Source organism: Cyrtonyx montezumae, unplaced genomic scaffold (assembly GCF_038088225.1).
Source record: "Cyrtonyx montezumae isolate F1298 unplaced genomic scaffold, pur_monq_1.0 scaffold_25, whole genome shotgun sequence".
Lineage (NCBI taxonomy): Eukaryota > Metazoa > Chordata > Aves > Galliformes > Odontophoridae > Cyrtonyx > Cyrtonyx montezumae.
Genome location: NW_027071992.1, coordinates 7,898,742 through 7,919,429, shown reverse-complemented (window position 1 = coordinate 7,919,429; position 20,688 = coordinate 7,898,742). Strand labels below are relative to the sequence as shown.

Below are 20,688 nucleotides of genomic sequence, written 5' to 3'. Positions count from 1 at the left end.
CCTTACATGGAAATGCACTTTATAGAGTAGGTGGTGATGCCTTTCTGGCATTTAGACTTTCCTCTAGAAGAACAGCATCTTAAATGAATGTTTAAAGCAGGTTTCAAGCAATTACTAGATTTTCTTTTCTTTTTCCTAAGTTCTTAAAACTGATTTAGAAACGTTGGAATTTCTTCTACTAAGTGCACTGCAATCTCAGAAATTGGAGGGTCTATTTCTGCCCTAGAAATTCCATGATCTGTGTTTCTACTTGTTTTTCTGTTCTCTGCAATTATACAGAAAAGTATCTGATCAATAGATAAATCAGTGTAGCAATAGACCATTATGCTTCATGATCTATCTTCAGTCAGTCAATGGTTTTAATGCTTCCCTTACAGTTTTTCCACTCCCATTTTCCATTTAAACTTTGCATTTCTGTCTTTTCAATATCCTGCCTTGTGACTTGCTTAATGACCTGTCATAGTTTTCATTCCACTTATGCATTAAACCTTGCCTTACCATATCACATCCTGTTTGCAATGGGTACAGAGTAATTAGGCCTTCTGCACTTCCTCCATACTGGTTCACGGTGCTAACAATACAAAAGAAGAAAATGTGTTTGGGGTGTCTAACACATCTTGACCCATTCTGGCCTTCAACATACAAAATCCAGTTGCTACCCCCAAGTCACCAATGGGAACTTGAAAAGAGTAGGCTTGGCTAGTATCACAAATTAATATATGTGAAATGTGAAGACCACCCATACATATTCTGATCTTATTATTTGAACAAAGCCACAAACACAGAACAGCAAAACCTTCATGATCTACCAGCGACTTCCAGGTGTAAGATCAGAGTTCTCCCATTCACACTATCCTGTACTTTTCATAAAAGACAGTGAATCAAACTTGACCTTTAGGGTGCCTTACAGACAGTCTGAATGCCTACTGTAGGGTGGATTATCAAAACTGGAGATTCCACACCTATATGGGGAACAGTTTACCTTCAACTCAACCACAGGAAGAAGTTCCAAGCAGTGTACCTGTTTCCATTATTCTTGGTTAAAGATGATGACAGCTTTTCAGATGTTAATTGCCACCTATCTACTGATAATCAAACTTAAATTTCCTTTGCAATATATATTTTCCTCCGATGATATTTATTAGGTAAACTCTCTACTACTTCTTAGTTCAGTACATGATCCACTACCTGAAAACAGATGACTTTTAAGTCAACTTAAAGAAGAAAAAAAATATTCAATGTATTTGTATTTATCCCATTAGTACAACTTTTACCAATATCATACAAGTTCAAGTGTAGAAATAATTTCATTGTAATAGCCCACATATCTACCACAATACAGCATTTAGATTTGAGAGGATTTGTTTTATCAATGAACTTTTGCATTCCAAATTTTTCTGCTACTCTGAGAAGCAGCATGTCAAAATAATGAGCAGGAAAGGACTGAAATGCCTCACACTGAAAAGAAATAAACCCTTGCAGAATTAAATGATGCAGTGGTGCTCAGAAACGCCCTTAGATCTGATACCACAGATGTGAAATTGGACAACCTTTGTAGAAATGCCTTCTTCCGGAAATGGGCCCTTCTTTTTGCGATGATCTGGAGGATTACGTGAAGCTAGCAAGTTTTCTCTGCTACCAGAAGAGGACGTTATACCTTTATTGGAGCTGTTGCTCTGTGGGAGAAGACAGTTGTGTGAGAAACCTGTTCAGATGACAAACACATCCAGGACAACAGCAGGGTGCTAGAGGCTTTTTTGTCTCTCTTGAGTTTTAGGCAGGGAAGTGTCTGCACAAGCTTACAGATTTTCTCACTCCAAATCCAGAACCTTTCAAAATAATCAGATTTTCCTTGCAGACCCACAAAAACTTTATGTGAATGTGTTCTTTGTAAAAAAGAGGGTCCTGAGGTGACCCATTCTTGGCACAGGCGTCAGTTCTTCTGCTGAGAGATTGTGCTTCGACGGAGTACAGAAGATACCTTATATCGATATGGTGAATATTGACTTATCATAAAACAAATATTCCACGTATGTATGGTTGTGTGTTAACAGCATGGTTACACAAGGTTACACATGGGGGTTATTTTTTGTCCTACTCAGTATTTTCAGCAGTTTCCTCAGAGAAGAGCCACATAATATTTTGGATTATGGAAGCCTGTTGTAGATACAGCTATATTAGAGATAGGACAAAGCCACACATTTTACACAAATTGAGAGCTGTGTCTGAACTCTCCAAATGAGATGTCAGCGTATGCTGGTGTTTCAAAAAGCTTTATTATTCCAAATTCAGGGCCAGCTGCAGAGATTGGATTCACGTCCAAACACATATATTAAAATGCATACACTTCTTGGTAGAAAGAAGTTTCAGAACCTGGCAGGCTGAGAACAACACTCTTTTTGTGTGCTGCCTGACAATTCATTTACAGATCAACCCTATTGTTTTTTTGGTAATTTAAATGTGATCGTTGGCAAAGGAGAAAGAGGTTGGGGGAGCTCTAGAGGGAGGGACACCGTGAAAAAGAAGCAAGCATTTCTGGTTATACAATATATCCCTGACACGTCATTACGCACAAACTCAAAATTTAGCTTTAAAAAATGAAAAGGGGGAAGAAAAAAAAAAAAAAAAGAAAAAAAGAAAACAAAACAGTAAAAGAAACAGCAGCTGTTTCTACGTGATGTCAGAGAACAGGTGTGATACAAATCTCCATACCAGCGCAATCATATTGATCTCCCGATGATGCACGCATGAAGCACATGTGCAAACGTTATTGACCCATCCGGCATCTCATTTCCAGGAATACGGCCTGAAAATGCCTCTCTTAACAGTTGAAAACATTTTCAGGATAAACACCGTACTGGCCAATTTTGAGGGGAAGAAAAAAAAAAAAGAAAGAAAAAGAAAACAACAAAAACCCCACATAAACCTGGAGGGGGGAGTGAGAGGTGGTGGTGCGGGGGCAAGCAGAAAAAAGGTGAGCGTGCGTGTGTCCCGGCGGCTCCGCGCTCGGGGCAGGGAGCTGGAGCTCGGTTCCCAGGGCCGGGCCGCCCGGGCACCTCGCTGCTGCCACCGGGCGCTGTGCGGGGCTCCGTCCGCCCGCTCCGGATGGAGAGGCGGCTTCGGAAAGCTCCCTCGCGGCTCCGGGGTGCCGTGGTGTTAATTGTTAATGCCATCTGCCATTAGAGGGCACTACGCAACCCTGCATTCAGCGATCCGTGCGGGGAGGGAGAGGCAGGGACGGAGAGAGAGCGGCACCAATTCGGGAGAAAAATTTGTAAAGGATGTGTGGAGCTCCCGAAAGGCTGGAAATGCCCGCGCGTCAGGCGGGACGGTGGTCGTAATGATAGCAAACAACAACAACAACCGAAGAAAAAAAAAAAAAGGAAGAAAAAAAAAAGAGAAAGAAAGAAAGAAAGACAGAAAGAAAGCAATGCGACGAGGTCAATCATTTACCAGTCTGCCGCTTAATGCGTGTGACTGCAGGTGGCACCGGGGACATTGTGATTCATGCCCACTTTCAAAGCGGGACCCGGGCCCGGGCTGAGGCACCCAAACAACTGTCTTCTAATATTAGCACGGCTGTATTTCTGGATCTATTATAGTCTGTCCAGACAGATCCCATTGTAATGGGATCTTTTATTAAAAGATTAGCACTATCTCCTGCAGTTGGTGGAAAAAAATCTGTTATCGCTGAGTTATTTGCAGTTGTGGGGAGGGGGCGGCGCGGAGGAGGGCTCGGGGAGGGCCGGGGGAGGCGCGGGCGGCCGCGCGCACCGGGCCCTGACCCGCCACTGTCCGGGCATTCCTGTCTGCATACTTCGCAGTCTGTTGTGCTTTGGTGGCTCAGAAAAGCGAAAGAAACGAAATTAAAAAGGCAGCTTTTGAATAAACAATGCCATTTTCCGTTAAGTAATCGTTTTGTATAAAAGGAAATATCGCCTACTCAGTTTCATTCAGCGGTGCCAGAAACGTTATAAATGAGCGACCGCCAACTTTTTCTAAGAGGAGAATAATGCCAGACTGTGCTTAATAAACTAGTGCCCTAGAAGTTCATTATCGATGTTGCAATCTTTTCTGATTCTGAAAGGAGACCGCCTACGTCGCCCCCATTCCCGTCTTCGTCCTCCCGGGGCTCTCAGTGAAAAAGGCCGTCACTCGGGCAGAGCCCTACGCACTAAACTTTTATTTGGCTCCTTTTTTATTTATTTATTTGCTTGCCTATTCATTTATTTATTTCGGTGCGCGGCTGGTCGCTTCTCGGGTTTACGGGGACCGAGCACCGCCAAGCCACCGCCGGCCGCCTCCCGCCCGCGACGGACCCGTTCCGTTCCGCTCCGCGCGGGGATGGCGGCCACGGGGCGAAGCCCGGCCGGGAGCTGCCCCTGCACCGTTCCGGGACTCCGCTCTGCAGCGCGATCCCTGGCCGTGCCACGCCGTGCCGTGCCGTGCCGTGCCGTGCCGCGCCGCACCGCTGCCGCGCGGGGCTCCGCGGGTGCGCGCCCGGGGGGAGCGCGCCCGCGTGTGTGCGTGCACCTCCAGCAAATAATTGGAGAGGGCTTCCAGAAGGTGGAAAATGTCACCTGATTCACGCTGAACTTTTTAAATCTCCCCACCCCCGAGCAGACACACACACACATTAGGAGACCGCCCACCGCAGACAGCTAAGACCCCCGTATAGATTTAAAGAGAGACTGCATTCAGAGCCTGACGTTCATTCAATAGAGCGATCATAAGCAGGCTGGCTGGTGCTCGCTCCGTCTCCTTACTCCCGTTCACGCTGTTCCTGCGTCTCTCTCACTCCCTGCTACGTTGAGGATGTTAAATCGGAGGATCCACCCGGGCATGCTCGTACTTCTGATGTTTCTCTGCCACTTCATGGAAGATCACACAGCGCAGGGTAAGACCACAGCGTTTATTCGGAAGAGTGTTTTACTATTAGTGTTGTTATTACTACTCTTATTTTCTGTCTTTCGGGCGCTGCTTAGTTCGCTGCGGTGTTACACGCCTCTCTCCAAGGTCCAGCCGAACAGAAGTTAGCTGCGAGCGCGGGACTCCTCGGGACGGGGCTCAGAGGTGTCACGTAGGTCCCTTTCGGATCCGACCTTCCCTGCTCCGCATGGGCACGGAGGACACAGGAGGGTCTTACTTGGGCACTCCTGGTGATTATGCAGCGTGAATGAGGAGCAGCATCGCGGGGAACTTTTCCTGCGCTCCTGTCCGGAACGAGTGCTCAAAGTTTGTCGGTAAATCAGCTCAGATTTTTATCTCGCCTTCTGACAGAAGGAGAGGTGATGGGGAGCCCCGGGCTCACAGCTGACACTTTCAGAAAGCGGTGGTGGTCACTTTCCGGGCATTCCCTCAATATTGGGACTTCCTTCCCTCCCCCCACCCCCTTTGTGTGTATGTGTGTGTCTGTGAATAAGTTGTAAAATTTGCTCTGAGGAGTGCGCCTAAATAAGTTTGCTAACTTTTATTATTTTTTCCCATGCGAACAAAACAAACCTGAACCTGACAACTCTTAAGAGCCCTCTTTCGACAGTAGGAAACACTGATTTTGAGTTCTGAGTGTGCTTTTTTTTCTTTTTTCTTTCTTTTTTTTTTTTTTCCCACCTGATATTGACTGTGTCCCAACCTGCATGTCTTACTGCTGCTGGGTTTTCATTTTTTTTTTCCCCATTCTTCTTCCCCTCCCGAGCTAGAGCAGAAGTTAATGTAGGCAACTGTAAAACGCAAAACTTTTTTTTTTTTTTTTTAATTTAAGGGCGTTGTTTGTTCTATGTTTTGTAGCCGGGGGGGATGAGGGGGGGATGTTCCCCGCGCCCAGTGGCGCCCCGGCAGGCAGAGCCCGGCCCTGGTACGGTGCGCTCCGTCGGAGGAAGGAGCAGGATTGAGCCCTCGCTGGATGAGCACCAGAATCAATTGGTATCGAGTCGCTGGTGAAGTCACATTGGTTATTCACGAGAGGCTCATCCCAGCCCAGACTCTCCAGCTAAAATAGGGGGAGTTGCTTGGACTCATGTTCTTGGCTTGACTCCACGAATAACAGGGATACCAGTAAAAAAAAAAAAAAAAAAAAAAAAAAACATTCTATCCGGTTTGAGGACAGAGTGCTTTCCTCTGAAGCGCTCGTGGGGGAGACAGCACCTCCAACTTTTCCAGCAGATCGATTCTGAAAAACTCCGCAGGGAGCTCTCTCTCGGGGTGCCCTCCGGTTTCGTGTACTTTGCTCACTTTTTTGTTTGTTTTTGTTTTTTTGCCTTTGTTGTCGGAGCTCTGCGGAGTTATTTTAGCGAAGGGAAGACGTTTGTTAATAGAAGCAGCGAAATGTGGAGATTTCGAAAGAGTTCGCTCGCAGCGAACGTTCCCAGTCGGTGCGGATTGCAAAACGTGCTGGGGCTGGGGTGCGTGCGGCACTAACACAATGCTGCCGGGCGGCCGCGTCGGAGAGGGCAGGGGGAGGAGGGAGGAACTGCAAGCGCGATTTTCTTTTTATTCCCTTTTAAATGCACATCCTTTTCAAGCCCCCTGTCACGTGCAGCGCTCCTGCTCTACATATGCAGTAAATACCCCGGAAAACTGCCTCGTGCTGTCCTGATGCGGTCTTTTTCTTTTTGATTTATTTGTTATTGTTACTGTCTCACCCAAGCGGGCCGGGCCAGCTGCGGGCCGTGAAACGGGGCAAATAAAGCCGGCGGTCCAGCAAAAGTCAGTGCGAGGCGCGCGCGGTGCCCGTGCCGGTCGCGGCACTGACCCGGCCCGGTGTGCCCCTGTCCCCCGCAGCTGGGAACTGCTGGCTCCGGCAGGCGCGGAACGGCCGCTGCCAGGTCCTCTACAAGACCGACCTCAGCAAAGAGGAGTGCTGCAAGAGTGGCCGCCTGACGACCTCGTGGACGGAGGAGGACGTCAACGACAACACGCTCTTTAAATGGATGATTTTTAATGGGGGAGCCCCAAACTGCATCCCGTGCAAAGGTGAGAGGGCCGGTAGCCGCGGGTGACGCAGGGTTGGTGTGGGAGATGAGGGCTTGGGGGCGGCAGCGCTGTCCTCACGCTGGCCTGCTTCAGAGGCTTGAGGGCCATCCCAGAGCAGCACCGGGAGAGGGGGAACTGCTTCTTCTCATTCGCGCAGCTCAGAGGGAGATGGGGAGGGGGCTCTTTGCGCGAGGCCCTCCTGGCTCCAGGATTTCCCTCCACTTCTGTTTCCTGCACGGCAGCAGTGTGAGTGCTGCTGTGTTCTTACACCCGAGAGTCATGGTGTCTTCTTTTCTTTGAGCAGTTTTGACATCAGGTCTATTCTGCAAGCTCAGTACTAAAGTGGTGCCTCTTTCCTTCCATCAGAAACATGTGAGAATGTGGACTGTGGACCCGGGAAGAAATGTAAAATGAACAAGAAGAACAAACCTCGGTGTGTTTGTGCTCCGGATTGCTCTAATATCACTTGGAAGGGCCCCGTGTGTGGCTTAGATGGGAAAACCTACAGGAACGAGTGTGCCCTTCTCAAAGCCAGATGTAAAGAACAGCCTGAACTTGAAGTCCAGTATCAGGGCAAATGCAAAAGTAGGTTTGCAAATCTCATCCAATCTCCATCAAATGGCATAGGGTGTGTGTCTGAGTGTAGGAGCTGACATACTTCGCAGTAACCAGAGCCATGTTCCAAGCCACGCTTACAGACCAGTATATAACTGGATTGATTAAGAGTTCCCCAGAGTTTAGCAGCACTGTGTCCCTCATGCTACCCTGAGATCGAAAGGTCTCCAGCGGTCCTTAAATGAGGGTCCTTTTTAAGGACCACTGGGGAAGGTTTTTGTCTGATTGTTTGTGTTGTTCTGTCACCCATTCACTCCTCACTGGAATGCTCACATCTCCTATTAATCATTTTTTGTTTCCACCTTTATTTCAGAGACCTGTAGGGATGTGTTATGCCCAGGCAGCTCCACATGTGTAGTGGATCAAACTAATAACGCCTACTGTGTGACATGCAATCGAATTTGCCCTGAGCCTACCTCCCCTGAACAGTATCTCTGTGGAAATGATGGCATAACTTATGCCAGTGCCTGTCACCTGAGGAAAGCAACCTGCCTGCTGGGCAGATCCATTGGACTAGCCTATGAGGGAAAATGCATCAGTAAGTATCTCAGCCGGACAGATAAGTGGTCTTATCTGCAAGCCGGAGAAGCTTGCAGACTCCTCTGTCATCATGTTGTGTGGAAGTGGATGTGTGGGTGGATGGATGGATGGATGGATGGATGGATGGATGGATGGATGGATGGATGGATGGATTGTTGGAAGGGGCAAGGTGGCAAGAAGGGAGGGAAGGACAGAGTAAGTTTGTACTTTGGAGCAGGTAACACTTCCAGCAGCCTTGGTTTGTTTTCCCTTCCAGGAGAAAGCAGAGCCAGAGTGAGCTCTGATGCAGAAAAAAAAAAAAAAACAGAACTGCAGCAGGGATAAGGGGAGTAGAGGGCTTGATCCTGCTCATCTTGCTGTCACTGTAGGTGCTGACATTAGTGTCCAACAGAGAAGTACCCACCATTAAGTAGATGATGACGTGGTTACGGCATAACAAGGTCTTGATATTCAGTGGATCTTGATTCCTGAAAACAATTGTCTTCAAGTGGTCTTGGCAAAGCTTGCATTAACTTAATTGGAAACTTCTGATTACTTTTTCCTCTTTATAAATATTGCAGAGTTTGGAGACAGAGGGTGAAGATAGGAAAATAACCTCTGTGTATTGTGACATTTGCATTGTGATTTTGAGAAAGAAGAGATGGTGAAATGTGTTGTGAGGAAGCAACTTTAGGGCAACCTCTGCCCTTTCAAATTGCTGGTGATATGCTGGAGAATCTCAGGCTGCTTTTGGTTTGCACAGCCTGTGGTGCATTCCTTTTCCAATCTTGTAGACAGCAGCTTTATGTGGGTTAGTTTAAAAATAATTGATTTAGAAATGCTGAATGTGTTGACAGTTTCTCCACTTATCGCTAATTTGGGGAGCTGAATTTCCATTGACAGCAAATGGAGCAGGAAGGTCATGTGCAATAGGCAAATGTAATTCTGTACTGCTAGGGCCAAGCTCCACTGGCACAGCTGTCTTTCCTCCCCGATGTATAGACAGGCAATGGTATCTACGGGTCTACTTGATTAAAACCAGCAAGAATCATCCCAGCTACTGCATTTTAGCTTTGTCTGATCATAGTTCACTGGGGAAAAAGGCATTTGGGGCTGTTAGGGTTTGCTCTTCTTTGTTTCTTTTGTCTGTTCACTTACCTCTAGTATCCCATGTATATTTTTAGAAGCGAAGTCCTGTGAGGATATTCAGTGCAGTGCTGGAAAGAAATGCCTGTGGGATTTTAAGGTTGGCAGAGGTCGATGTGCCCTATGTGATGAGCTCTGCCCTGAAAGCAAGTCAGACGAGGCAGTCTGTGCCAGTGATAACACGACTTATCCCAGCGAATGTGCCATGAAAGAGGCAGCCTGCTCCATGGGTGTGCTTCTAGAAGTAAAGCACTCCGGATCTTGCAACTGTAAGTGAGATTTTTATCTTTGCAGACACTTAAGGCTTCTGAAGGCAGTCCCTAGTTAATAAAGACTTACATCGTTAAACCTAAGAAAGCTCAATTTAGAGATTCAAGATAGTGGCACATGTGTTATGTGAGTATGGATGTGTCATGCACACAATTTGGTTACTGATAAAAAAGTAGATCTCCAACAACTAGTTGGCTTTTGAGTTGGGGTGTTGGGTCTTTTCTGAGGACAAATCATTTTATCAGAAAGGGGTTGCCCTAGGAACATAATTCTAGAGATTTTTTCTTAATTTGTCTGCTCTCGTGTGCTTTGCTGATTGCTTTATTAACACTCGGGTAAACTCTTAACTGTCCAAAAGAATGAGCCTGATGGTAGCACATGGGCACCTGTTTTAGCACAGTTGCCTCTACTAACTCTGAATGAAGGACACAAAGTAGTTAAACCTAGAACACAAGAGCGCTTTTTATCTGATTTCAGGAATCTGCCAATAAAACCTGAGCCATTGATTCTTCAGAACTTTCTGCAGTTATGACTTCATAGATAATGTATAAAAACCCTTATTGCATAACAGCAGATGCCAAAGAGCATCTCACTACAAGTCGCATAAAATGCAACGCTGTATTATGGCTGTTCAGAGGGCTTTGAAAACATGCACTGAGCTGCTTCTGCGCTGTTGTTGTCCTTATTTAAACAACAGCTCCCCTGTATTCCCCCATCTAGCCATTAATGAAGACCCAGAGGAAGAAGAGGAAGATGAAGACCAGGACTACAGCTTTCCTATATCTTCCATTCTAGAGTGGTAAAACTTCCATCACTATGGGGACAGCCATTGGGCACAAAATCAATGTCCATACTGTATGCTTATTTATTTTGGGGAGAAAAAAAAAGTATACATATAGTTGAGTCTCGTAGACATTTATTTATACTGTGTCATGTTTTATAATTTATACATAAAATGTCTGGTTGACTGTACACCTTGTTTTTTGAAGAAGTTTATTCGTTACGGGAAGAGCAGTGTTATTTATTGTGAGGTCTCTTGCTTGTAAAGTAAAGCTTTTCTTTTTTCTTGTGAACTATGAAAGTCCATTCCTTTAAACTTACCTAAAAAGATGGTTTCATCTTTTTGTTTTATTGGGGTTATCTTTTTTCCACTTTAAAAATCTTGCATGTTGTTTTCTGTTATGTTTATTTATTGGATTTTCTTCTTGCCTGTTCTGTACATAAAAGATCCCTCGGGTTTTTGTTTACAAGGAATCTTGACTGACCAAAAGGCGTTGTAACTGACTTAAATATACTTCCAGGGTGCAGTGAGGCGATCTTTAAGGAAACTTCTTAAACTTAACTTTTCTCTGCTTTTGATCACATCATGTCCTGATGTGATCTCAATGTGCTCAAGCATATATACTGTACTATAAGAATTCTGGACCCAAAGAAATCGGATTATGAAGGTTGTTAATAGCTACAGGGCTAACTGTAATAAGAATTAAGATTTTATTTTATTTTTATTCTTTTTTTTTATTTTTTGTAACACACCTTAATGTTTATCAGGTGTTTCCTTTAAGATGGTCTTGCAGTACCACCTTCAAAGTTTTGTTTTCCCAACCAGTGTGTCACTAAAAGTTATATCAAAGCTTTATCAGTTCAAGTTTCTTGCTTTTCATAATACTTTTTTTTTCTGATGCAATTTTATATTTTCAAACATGGCGAGTTAAATATAAATTCATTTAAATATATAGTTTTGTACTTTTCTACCATGTAAATGTGCAATGTATATAAAAGTTATAATGTGTATTTGTAAATAAATGATGAGTGAAAAAATAAAAAATGGAATTTTCCCTAGATGCAGTCTTCAGCTTTTTCTTCTAAAGGGTTCTGGTGGAAAGAAGATTCCCCAGTAGTCAGGGGAATGGAAGCTGGTGCCTAATGTAGCACTAAAACACACTGCTAAAGCTAAAGCTTTCAGATTCCTTATATTCATGAAACCCCATTTTTCAGACAGAAGCAACATCTTCCATCTGTTGGTTCTACTTCCTTTTAAGTCCAAGTACTCTGATGGATAGGAAGAGATTCTGCATTTGTGCCCCGCCACTTCCCCCCCCCCCCCCCCCCCCCCCCCGAGAATAAAACGTCTGTAGCTTCTTGGACATCTTTAACTGGCATGTTTCTATGAGGTTTTGTGCACACATTTGTAGTTTTGCTAAGATTCAGATCCATGTTAGGGGGCTTGAAGTTGTATAATCATTTTAGATGGCTAATGATGGCCTAGTTGCCCGAATTCAAAATGTGTAACAGCTACCACAACAGATGAAGAAAAAAGTGGTACATCCATGAGCACATTACCACTTGGAAATTCATTGCTCTTGAGGGTTGATTCAGAAATTCAGTTTAATGAACCAGTATTCAGATTGAGCACACTTAAATGTGGATACCCATCCAGTGAACTCAGAGGAAAGGTAGCATCCATGAGCACAGCAGGGATCAAAATCTTTTTGTATGCTCCCAGGGTTGGAGTTTTCTCTCAAATAAGGCTCAACTAGTCAAAATTCCTCTATTCAGGCTGCACAGAACTGAAGAAGGTACTTAAGCACCTTAGTAAGTAGTGTTTACGTACTTTGCCTAGTTGACTTTTGAGAGCAGAAATTAACTTACTCATTTTGTTTGAATATAAATCATGTTCCTGCTATAGTCTTCTGTGTATTTTTTACTACACAGTAAACCGTAATTTGTTATGGAATGTTTAGCATTACCCAAAGCAAATACAATTTATTCATCTGTGAAGACTACAGGCATGCATTTATAATATTATATACAAAATGATAGCAAAAAAATTCTGCCCTTCCTCTTCCTGTTGCTTCGTTTAGACAAGTAGTCTCTTTGGAAGGAAAAGCATGATGAGAGGAGCAAAGAGAGCAGGATTTTAGTCTCCTGAGGGCAATGGAACCCAGAATAAAAGAAAATGGGGGTTGGGAGAACAGAGAGATAGAAACAGATCCTATCAGAAAATCTCTCAGGGAACTAATAAACACATGACAATGAAATAGAGATGAAATGCTTAATAGATGTGGTGAGTATTAGAGAAGATTTTTCTCAAATTTAAATAGGTGCCAGCTACTTCATTTCCAAAAAAATGACAACATTAAAAGACTGCTTATAATTGTAAAAAAATTTACATGTCTTAGAGAAAGACTGCAGTAGAGCAGGATTTCTGGGTTATAACTTTATGTCATGCTTCACAAAATAACTTGGAGAAAGTCACTGATAGCAGAATCCAAAAATGCTATGAAGCTTTACTGACACACATGTATGAATACTAAACAAACACAAAAAAATGATCTACAAGTTCTGCTAAAGCATTTTCCATTGCTGCTGCTGCTTTCATACAGTTGAAATCTCAACACCTACTGGCAGCAAGCCTGCCTGTAGTGTACTGGTGAGGTACCTTTTAGAGGCTTCATCAGGCAAGCATCTTTGAAGCATACCTAACAGGCACCAACCTCAGCACAACAGCCCAGAGACTTCTCCTAGAAACATATCCAGGGGTTGTGGCAGCACAGCTGCCAGCGCTTGGAGATAAGGTGCTTGCTAATGAAGTGGGAGATGCAGGTTCATTGCCTGTCTTCCTGAGGAGATTGTTCCCACATCCACCATCAGCTCAGGGAGAAACTTAAGAGAACTGTCTGTCATGCCTCCTGAAGCCATACTTCTCTCTACCGGAAAGGAAGCAAGATTCATTGAGAGAGGATAATTTGCAACCCTAATGGGTGCTCCTTTTGAAGAGGAAGTCTTGGGTTCTGGCCCTAGGGGTTGCCTACACATTTTGCATTTGTAATTGAGTAACATACATAAATAATGCTCGAAGCAGAGGCCAGAATCCAGGTTGCCTCCCCTTTTCCTTCCCCCAGTATGTAAGTGTCTCCATCCTTGAGCTATGAAATCATGCTTAACCCTCTGCTTAAATCAAGATTACAAATCTCTCATCTCTTTCTACACTGAGTCATAGTTACAACAAGAGCGGCTTTACTTTTTTCTTCCCTCTCTTCCAGACTTATATGTAGGGAACTTCCTGGGTGTGGAAATCTGATCTTAATTCCCTCAGTCCTAGTAAGGTGCTGAATCTGTTTATTTTCAGTTCCTGTCTTTTTTTTTTTTTTTCTCTTCAGTGTTTTGTATCAGGTAGCGTATGTATTCTCCTTACTGTAAATCACATTTCTGAAAACCCTGAATCATCATGGCATGTATTTGTATAGTGAATACCAGGCCTGTGAACTCCATTCATAAATGCAGGCACTTAAATGTCAAGCCTAGTAACATTAAGTAAAGCTTGTATGTTTGAAAACTAAAATCCATACTCTGGTACTTAAATAAAATCAGCTCAACTCCAAAAGGCTTAGCTTGAGGTATTTGAATGGTAAGAATATTGCTTCTAAAGCCTTGGGTCACAAACGTATTCGTCTATGTAATATATATGAGTGATAATTGACAGTCTTGATCACACTCAAAAGCATTCCTGATACCTACGTTCACACAACAGACTTAAGAGCAATATAATGAAACTCTTTTGCACCTTTTACCTCTTTTCTTGCTTTCTGCCTGCTAATGCACCTCACTAAAACTACATTCCAAGCACCACAGCAAATTTCAAACAGCTATCCTCTTTTATTATTATTATTATTATTATTATTATTATTATTATTATTATTATTATTATTATTATTATTTTAATGACATAAAATATGTTTCCTTCTTTCCCTCCAAATGGGATTCAGGTGAAATTAAATTTCAGTATGCAGTGTTGTTCTCTAGTCAGTGACATTTTACTATACTATGAATCACCGGAACAGCAACATCTGTATCTTATCCCTTTGAAAAATGGAGATTCTATGCTTTCTGGTGAAGCAAAGCATTTGTACATAGACCAAGAGGTTCACAAAATACTAGATTTTAAATTTCTAAGTCCCTAAAGATAAAGCTATTACATTTTTCTTTGTTTGTTTGATATTTCTACAATTTCAAGGCATGGCAGACTCATCATGGCAGCATGAATCTTGCAGGTATATGAAAAATCATTAACTCAAAATTTAGCATGTTTGCTTTTCAGATAGACTTAAATAAAAAATGGCCATAAATGGATGGATTTTGCTGATGATCTTTTAGGATGATCTGTATAATTCAGCTTCATTACAACTAAGTAATGTGGCCATTTAAATTATCATAGAATGGAGAAATACAGTGTGAAAGCAAGGTGAGAACCATAATGTTCAGAAACTGATTGGAAATTAGAACTACACGTATGGCTTATTTTATGCTCATTTGTCTTTTTTGATCTCTTAAATTTTAAAAGCATTTGTTCAACTTTGCTGTGGGATTGAAGAGCACTGATGTATCAGAAAACTGAGAAGGGTCTTCACACTTCAGAAACTACTCATCAGATATACTAAATGCAGTTACTGGATAATGAGTTTATCAAGGTGGTTCAGTGTATACCTGAATGTATAAAGGCCCCTGAATCTCCACCTGTGCCAGTCAGTAACAGCATGAGAGTTCTTCAGTGTTTCCAGAGAGTTCTATGGATACTCAGAACTCCCCAAAATTGAAATTGCATTTACATTCAAGAGCCAAATTCTACTGTCATGGATCTAAAGATTGATTTATTTTTAAATTAATCTTGGAACTATTCTTTACAGCGTGCTAGTGGTTCATAATAAATGCAAGTTGATTTTTAATTTTTTAAATCTGTATTATACTTGGCAGCACCATTTTATGAAGAAATACCACTTCACATAAGTTACAATATATTTCCTAAATAATTTAGCAGTTTGGAATGCTGTCATTCCAGTAACATTGTTTCTATTAATCTTCTGAATATCATGTTATTTACTCTTATTTTAAGTTTGAAACATTTCTGATTTTAAGAAAAACTATGTTGAATGATGAACTAACTTGAATGATGTTGATGTGTGGCCATTGTTAGAAATTCATATATGATACTGGTATGTTCTACTACTAGATTTTCGAATTAGAAGCATTGCTATGAAACATAGGACAACTCATATAAATAAAGCACATAGTTATACAAGTTCTTAAACTGAACAGGGCTGCTTCTTACCGGAGTGGGGAAGATTTGAGGTCAGCCTTCTTTGTACAAGAAGGTCATTGAGAAGATGGAGCCCAGGTGGAGCAGTGACAAGAGGCAGCAGGTATAAGATGAAATAAGAGAAGTTCATAATAGCTATAAAGGAAACTTCTTTCCCTCTGAGAAGAATCCAGCAGATGACCTCCTGATATCCCTTCCAACCTGAATTATCTTATGTGCCTGTGAAGAGGTAAGTCCATTTGTTTTTAAGAATTACAGATTCCAAAATCAGAATGGAATGTCCAGTTTAAAAAAAAAAAAAGAATTCCCTGAGGAAATATTCATGAAACTATATCACCACAGCTGTTGGAAGCAATTGTCAGGAGGAACATAGACTGTTCCTTCTTTAATATATCTCTCTTTTACATGATCCTTAAGTGATCCTAAAATTCCTCATAAATGCTATTTTCCCACTGATTTTAGTGAAACTTTTTACTGTGCAATGAGGGCTATACCTATTCAGTAGAATATTCATTTTATATGTAGTAGAACACAGAAACAAAAGTTTCTGCCTGTATTTTTAAATGAAAACTAGTAAAGAGTGAAGTAGTTAAAATGCAACTTTGAACTATTGTATTGTTCAGATCTGCAATTTTTTTTTTATAGGACTGACAACAATTTTTAAGAAGACACAATAACAAGTACAAGCTAGATTGGTCAAGACAGCAAGGAAAGCAAAAAAAAAAAAAAAAAAAAAAAAACCAACAAAAAAAACAAGGCAAGACAGTTGGAAAAATAATGGATAATGCCCACCAGAGCAACTAAAAAGAGCCCTGCAGGGATGTTTCCCATAATCTTTTTCCACATACAGATGGTTTAGTTAGAGCAATTCAAATCTTTTTTTCAAATAGTGACTCCACCAAAACTGCAAAAAGCTTAAAATGCTTGGCATAAAAGATATACAAATATTGAGTATTTCCACATTTGGACTCAAACTTCAGAGAAATTAATTTTCATTCATTTTATGGGAAAGGAAAAATGGCTTTGTCTGTCTCCATAAAGACAGAGACATGAAGCTCCAAATTTAAGCAGCCTGCAAACTTGAGAGTTGTACTTCCCAACCCAGCATGCCTGGAAGCTGTGACAATTCATTTATTAATCTCCTCAGCATTTTCCACTTATGGGCTCTGATGGAACTTTAGTCTTAAATTGAAAAGCACTTGCCACTGTCAGCAACCTAGCAAGCAGCACCACATGTGCTGACGGGGTGAAATCTAGCCAAGGCCCAGAACAGAACTCCAACGAAAAGCTCAGTTCCTATCTGGTGGAAAGTACTGGCCATAAACTGATGGGCTAAACTGCAGCCAGTTTGTGGCAAAGGTGGCATAATGTCTATGCTTGAGGTCACACTGTATCTTCATTTGGATGCATATTGCATGATATTTCACAAAAATGGTGCAAATTAGTATGTAACTGCTTATCTTATGCTACAAAAATACGTGCAGAGGGTCATTAAAGTGCATTTTTAGAGCCAAAGGTTCAGATACACACTTAGTACCTTATAGATACTTGGGTGTAGAACTCACTGCATCATCTCAAGTCTCCTCATTAACTAATAAGTCACAATCTAGATAATTCTTTTGTGGGAAACCAAAAATAAATTGAGGAAATTACAATTTGTAAGATTTTCTTTTTTTTTTTCCCAACAATGAGATATCCCATATGGAAAAAAGTGGGAGAAAGGGAGAAGCAATGGAAAAGCATTGCAGCAAGGAAAATGAAACAAAAAGAAAAAAGAGAGAGAGAGACAGACAGAATGAGGATCACAGGAAAAAAAAACAAGACCAAAGAGAAATAAAGCCATATTAAAATTATGCAGTTGAAGAATGACATACAAAAAGACCATTATTATCAGCCCCTCAGATGTAAAGGTGGTGCTATGAACTCTGAAGTGCCATCTACTGGCACGTCTTGTATTAACTTCCCATGTTCCTTGGAGTCCGCCATGGGACATGCGAAACTCAAGCTGTATCTTTCCATCTGCCTCTGAATTTTTGAGACATTGAGTAATGCCTTGACAGAGCAGTATGCTGGTCTCTCCAACGTAAAATGAGGATACTAAGGTTTCATAATCTCTATGATTTTGTGACCTGTGCAAAGCTCCTTGAGATCTAATGGTAGAAAGTTGTGCAAGAGCTTTAAGAACTTTTGGAGCTTCATCTCCATGTCCAAACATGTCACTCCAGTAGGAAAGGTTAAAAAATGAAGATGGGGGCACAGAAGGAAAGGAGAACAGAGGAGAGCAGAGAAAGAAGGGAGAAGAGGGTAAAGACCAGTAGGAGTTAAACAGGAGGAGAGTTGATAGAATGCACTGTTAGTGATTAATTGCTAAGGACAATACAATTTACACTGCAGTTTTAGCAGATGTGTATGTGTTGCTCCAGCTGTGGGAACAGCAGACTCTCCAGATCTTGTTTCTGACACACAATAACTGTGAACTCTATTATGTGCAAATAATAAATCTAAGCAGCACCTCCAACATATGAATGAACAAGGAAAAGAGGGACATATTTCCAGAAGTGTTAGCACATATTTGTCAACACCCAACTTAGCTAAATAGCACAAAGGAAGGCTACAAGACAATGGTAACCCATATCCAAAGCAGTGTGTGAGCTTGCAAGTAGATACATGTTTTTGAAACTGTGACCCACATTTAATAGGTAAGGCCTCTACGGACAGCAGACTGCACAGGGTCTTGGGTAGCCTGGATGGGTTTGTTTTGCTGATGTATTTACTGGCTGGTATGTTAATTTTTTCAATGTGTTATAGAACAGTTCCCAAGTTAGGGTCATGACCCCACTTGGGGCCCACAAGCCTGGAAATGAAAATGAAAGTGGGGTTGTGACCCTGGAAGTAGGGTTGCTGAGGGAAAAATTCAGGAAGCACTGATGTAGTGCTACTAGGTGATACCCCTGTATGGATGGCGAGTTTAATCACTGCTGAGGGATAAGGTTTTAACAGTGCCTATATTTCTTGGAGACTTAAGTCCTACTTCTGGTTGATTTACAGCCAGATTCAAGCACAGGTCTCAGGTACATATATAGAGAGAGTTTTGAGAAATGTGAAACTGCGGGTAGTACACCTTGAAATGATCAGGCCTGTCCTAGTGACCACCTTCTTTAGAACACGCATTGGTTTCACTAATCTATTGATTAAGCTCTTCCCTGACAACTCACGTGCTGAAAATGTCACACACAGCTCTGCAATTTTTTCAAGAGAGTATCTTACCATCAGGGCATTACTGTGGGATGTGGTCAAGCTTAGGGTTGTTTGCCCAACTCCACAGTGCACCCAACTCCACAGTTTGCCCAACTCCACAATGAAAGTAGGGGTTGTCTGTCTCTACTTGCATCATCCTTGGGCATCAATGTGTTTGATTTAGGAAAGAGTCAAAATGTCAAATGAGCATAATGAATGTAAAAGGGTAACCATTCTGAAAAAGACTGAGTCTTACTTCATTCTGTAGAAATAGTAGCATATATATCATCTTCAAGAACAGACTCTAAGCTTGAAATCAGTGGGGGCTTTGAAAATTTGAAGTTCAGTTTGCAGTATACATACATGTACTGCCACTTTAGGCACCCTAAGATATCCTGGTTGGTTTCCAGCTGCTGTTTCCAAAGGACACAGTTTCTCAGAAGTCCTTGTTCTGTATTTGACAGCCTCATGAGAAAGCCTGGGGTACTCTAATGAATTTTAAATAGAACAAAATCATAATGTGTGGAGAAGTTAATTGAGCCATTAGGTGTCAAAATCATGTACTTCCGAGTGCAGTCACAGTGTAGAATCAGAGAATTATTATCTTATTTCTCAAGCTATATGTACATTTATTCCAAACTCAAGTTATAGTGTGTTATGAATGCAGAATTCATAGTAGAACTGGAGTTTATTTCTAATTTATACGTAGTGATTACTAACTACCTTTTTTGTTAGTAACAGAACTGTTGTGATACATAGTACACCATTTCAGTAAGTAAAGAGACATTAACAGCTAATTTTTGGGAGTGACATATGTCTGTTTCTCATGTATTAGTAATTTGTATCGATTTATACTGATTAATTATTGATGCAAATATTTCATCCATATTTTTTCTCTCACAAGCAGGGAAAAAACATGCATGGCTGAGAATAATCTATACAATGGTTTATGAAGCCCAAATTCCTCTGAGAGTATCAGATATCCACCTGGTGTCCCTGAGTGCTGGATTTCACATTCAGATCTCTGAATTAACAGATGTGTACAGTCACATATAGGCAGAAAGCTCCTTCTTAGTACAACATCTGAAGAGGTTTGTGGGCAGTCTTTATTTTATCAAAATGATGGGATATCATGCGCTTGTGACATTTGTTCCAAATCTCCTCATTTCATTATGTTAATAACCAGTATTCTACAGGAAGCTCAACTTCAAAATTTTAGTTCATAAAGCATATCTTAAAAAGCTAAATATACCTAGCTTTCCCAAAACAAAATAGCATACAACAACAACAACAACAAAAATTTGAACAGAAGCTCCTGAATCTCCAAAACATACTTTTATGATTTATACAATTATTTTTAAAAGTAAACCAAATTTTTGCCTGAACATTTCAGTACATGAGATCCAACACACTTCAGATCAGCTCAGGTAAATAAAATTCATAGAAGTCAATATTGTCACAACCGTAGTGTTAAAAGGAGGATGTCTGAGAAGTTATTAATATAATTGAAAACTTAGGAAATTGTAAAATGCTGAAAATTTTGAAATGCTTCTATTTGTTAAGAGTATTTTCAATTGTTTTCTCCACAAACACTAAGGTTAGAAAGACATTCTAATATGAAGCACAGACTTCTATACATTCATGTTATGTTAAAACTTCAGGATTTCAAAAACAAAGAAAAATAATTTTGAAAAATGTGATAAAGTCATAACTATTCCATAGCTATTAAACAGAAGACTTGTCTGAACTTAAGAACATCTCTTCTTATAAATCCTGCAGTGGGTAATCATTCTTTGAACTTAGAAACAGTAGTTCTAGTTTAGTCTTGTTTTGAA

The 20,688-nt window shown here is 41.4% G+C and overlaps 2 protein-coding genes across 2 annotated transcripts in view; both read left to right on the top strand.

Annotated features, from left to right (window-relative positions):
* ITGA1 (integrin subunit alpha 1) overlaps window positions 1-20,688 on the top strand; it is a 318,815-nt gene that overhangs the window by 292,699 nt on the left and 5,428 nt on the right. The gene's annotated exons all lie outside the window — the stretch shown is intronic.
* On the top strand, window positions 4,588-11,361 carry FST (follistatin). Its single transcript, XM_065739868.1, has 6 exons — window positions 4,588-4,897; window positions 6,781-6,972; window positions 7,339-7,557; window positions 7,901-8,125; window positions 9,291-9,521; window positions 10,243-11,361. The coding sequence occupies exons 1-6, from the start codon at window positions 4,816-4,818 to the stop codon at window positions 10,323-10,325; spliced, it is 1,032 nt and encodes a 343-aa protein (XP_065595940.1). The 5' UTR covers window positions 4,588-4,815; the 3' UTR covers window positions 10,326-11,361.

Bases quoted from the DNA above. Each gene is read 5' to 3' on its own strand.
- FST (XM_065739868.1), top strand. From the start codon at position 4,816: ATGTTAAATCGGAGGATCCACCCGGGCATGCTCGTACTTCTGATGTTT. The intron at 4,898-6,780 runs GTAAGACCACAG...TGTCCCCCGCAG, and splicing joins GGAAGATCACACAGCGCAGG to CTGGGAACTGCTGGCTCCGG. The intron at 7,558-7,900 runs GTAGGTTTGCAA...CCTTTATTTCAG, and splicing joins GTATCAGGGCAAATGCAAAA to AGACCTGTAGGGATGTGTTA.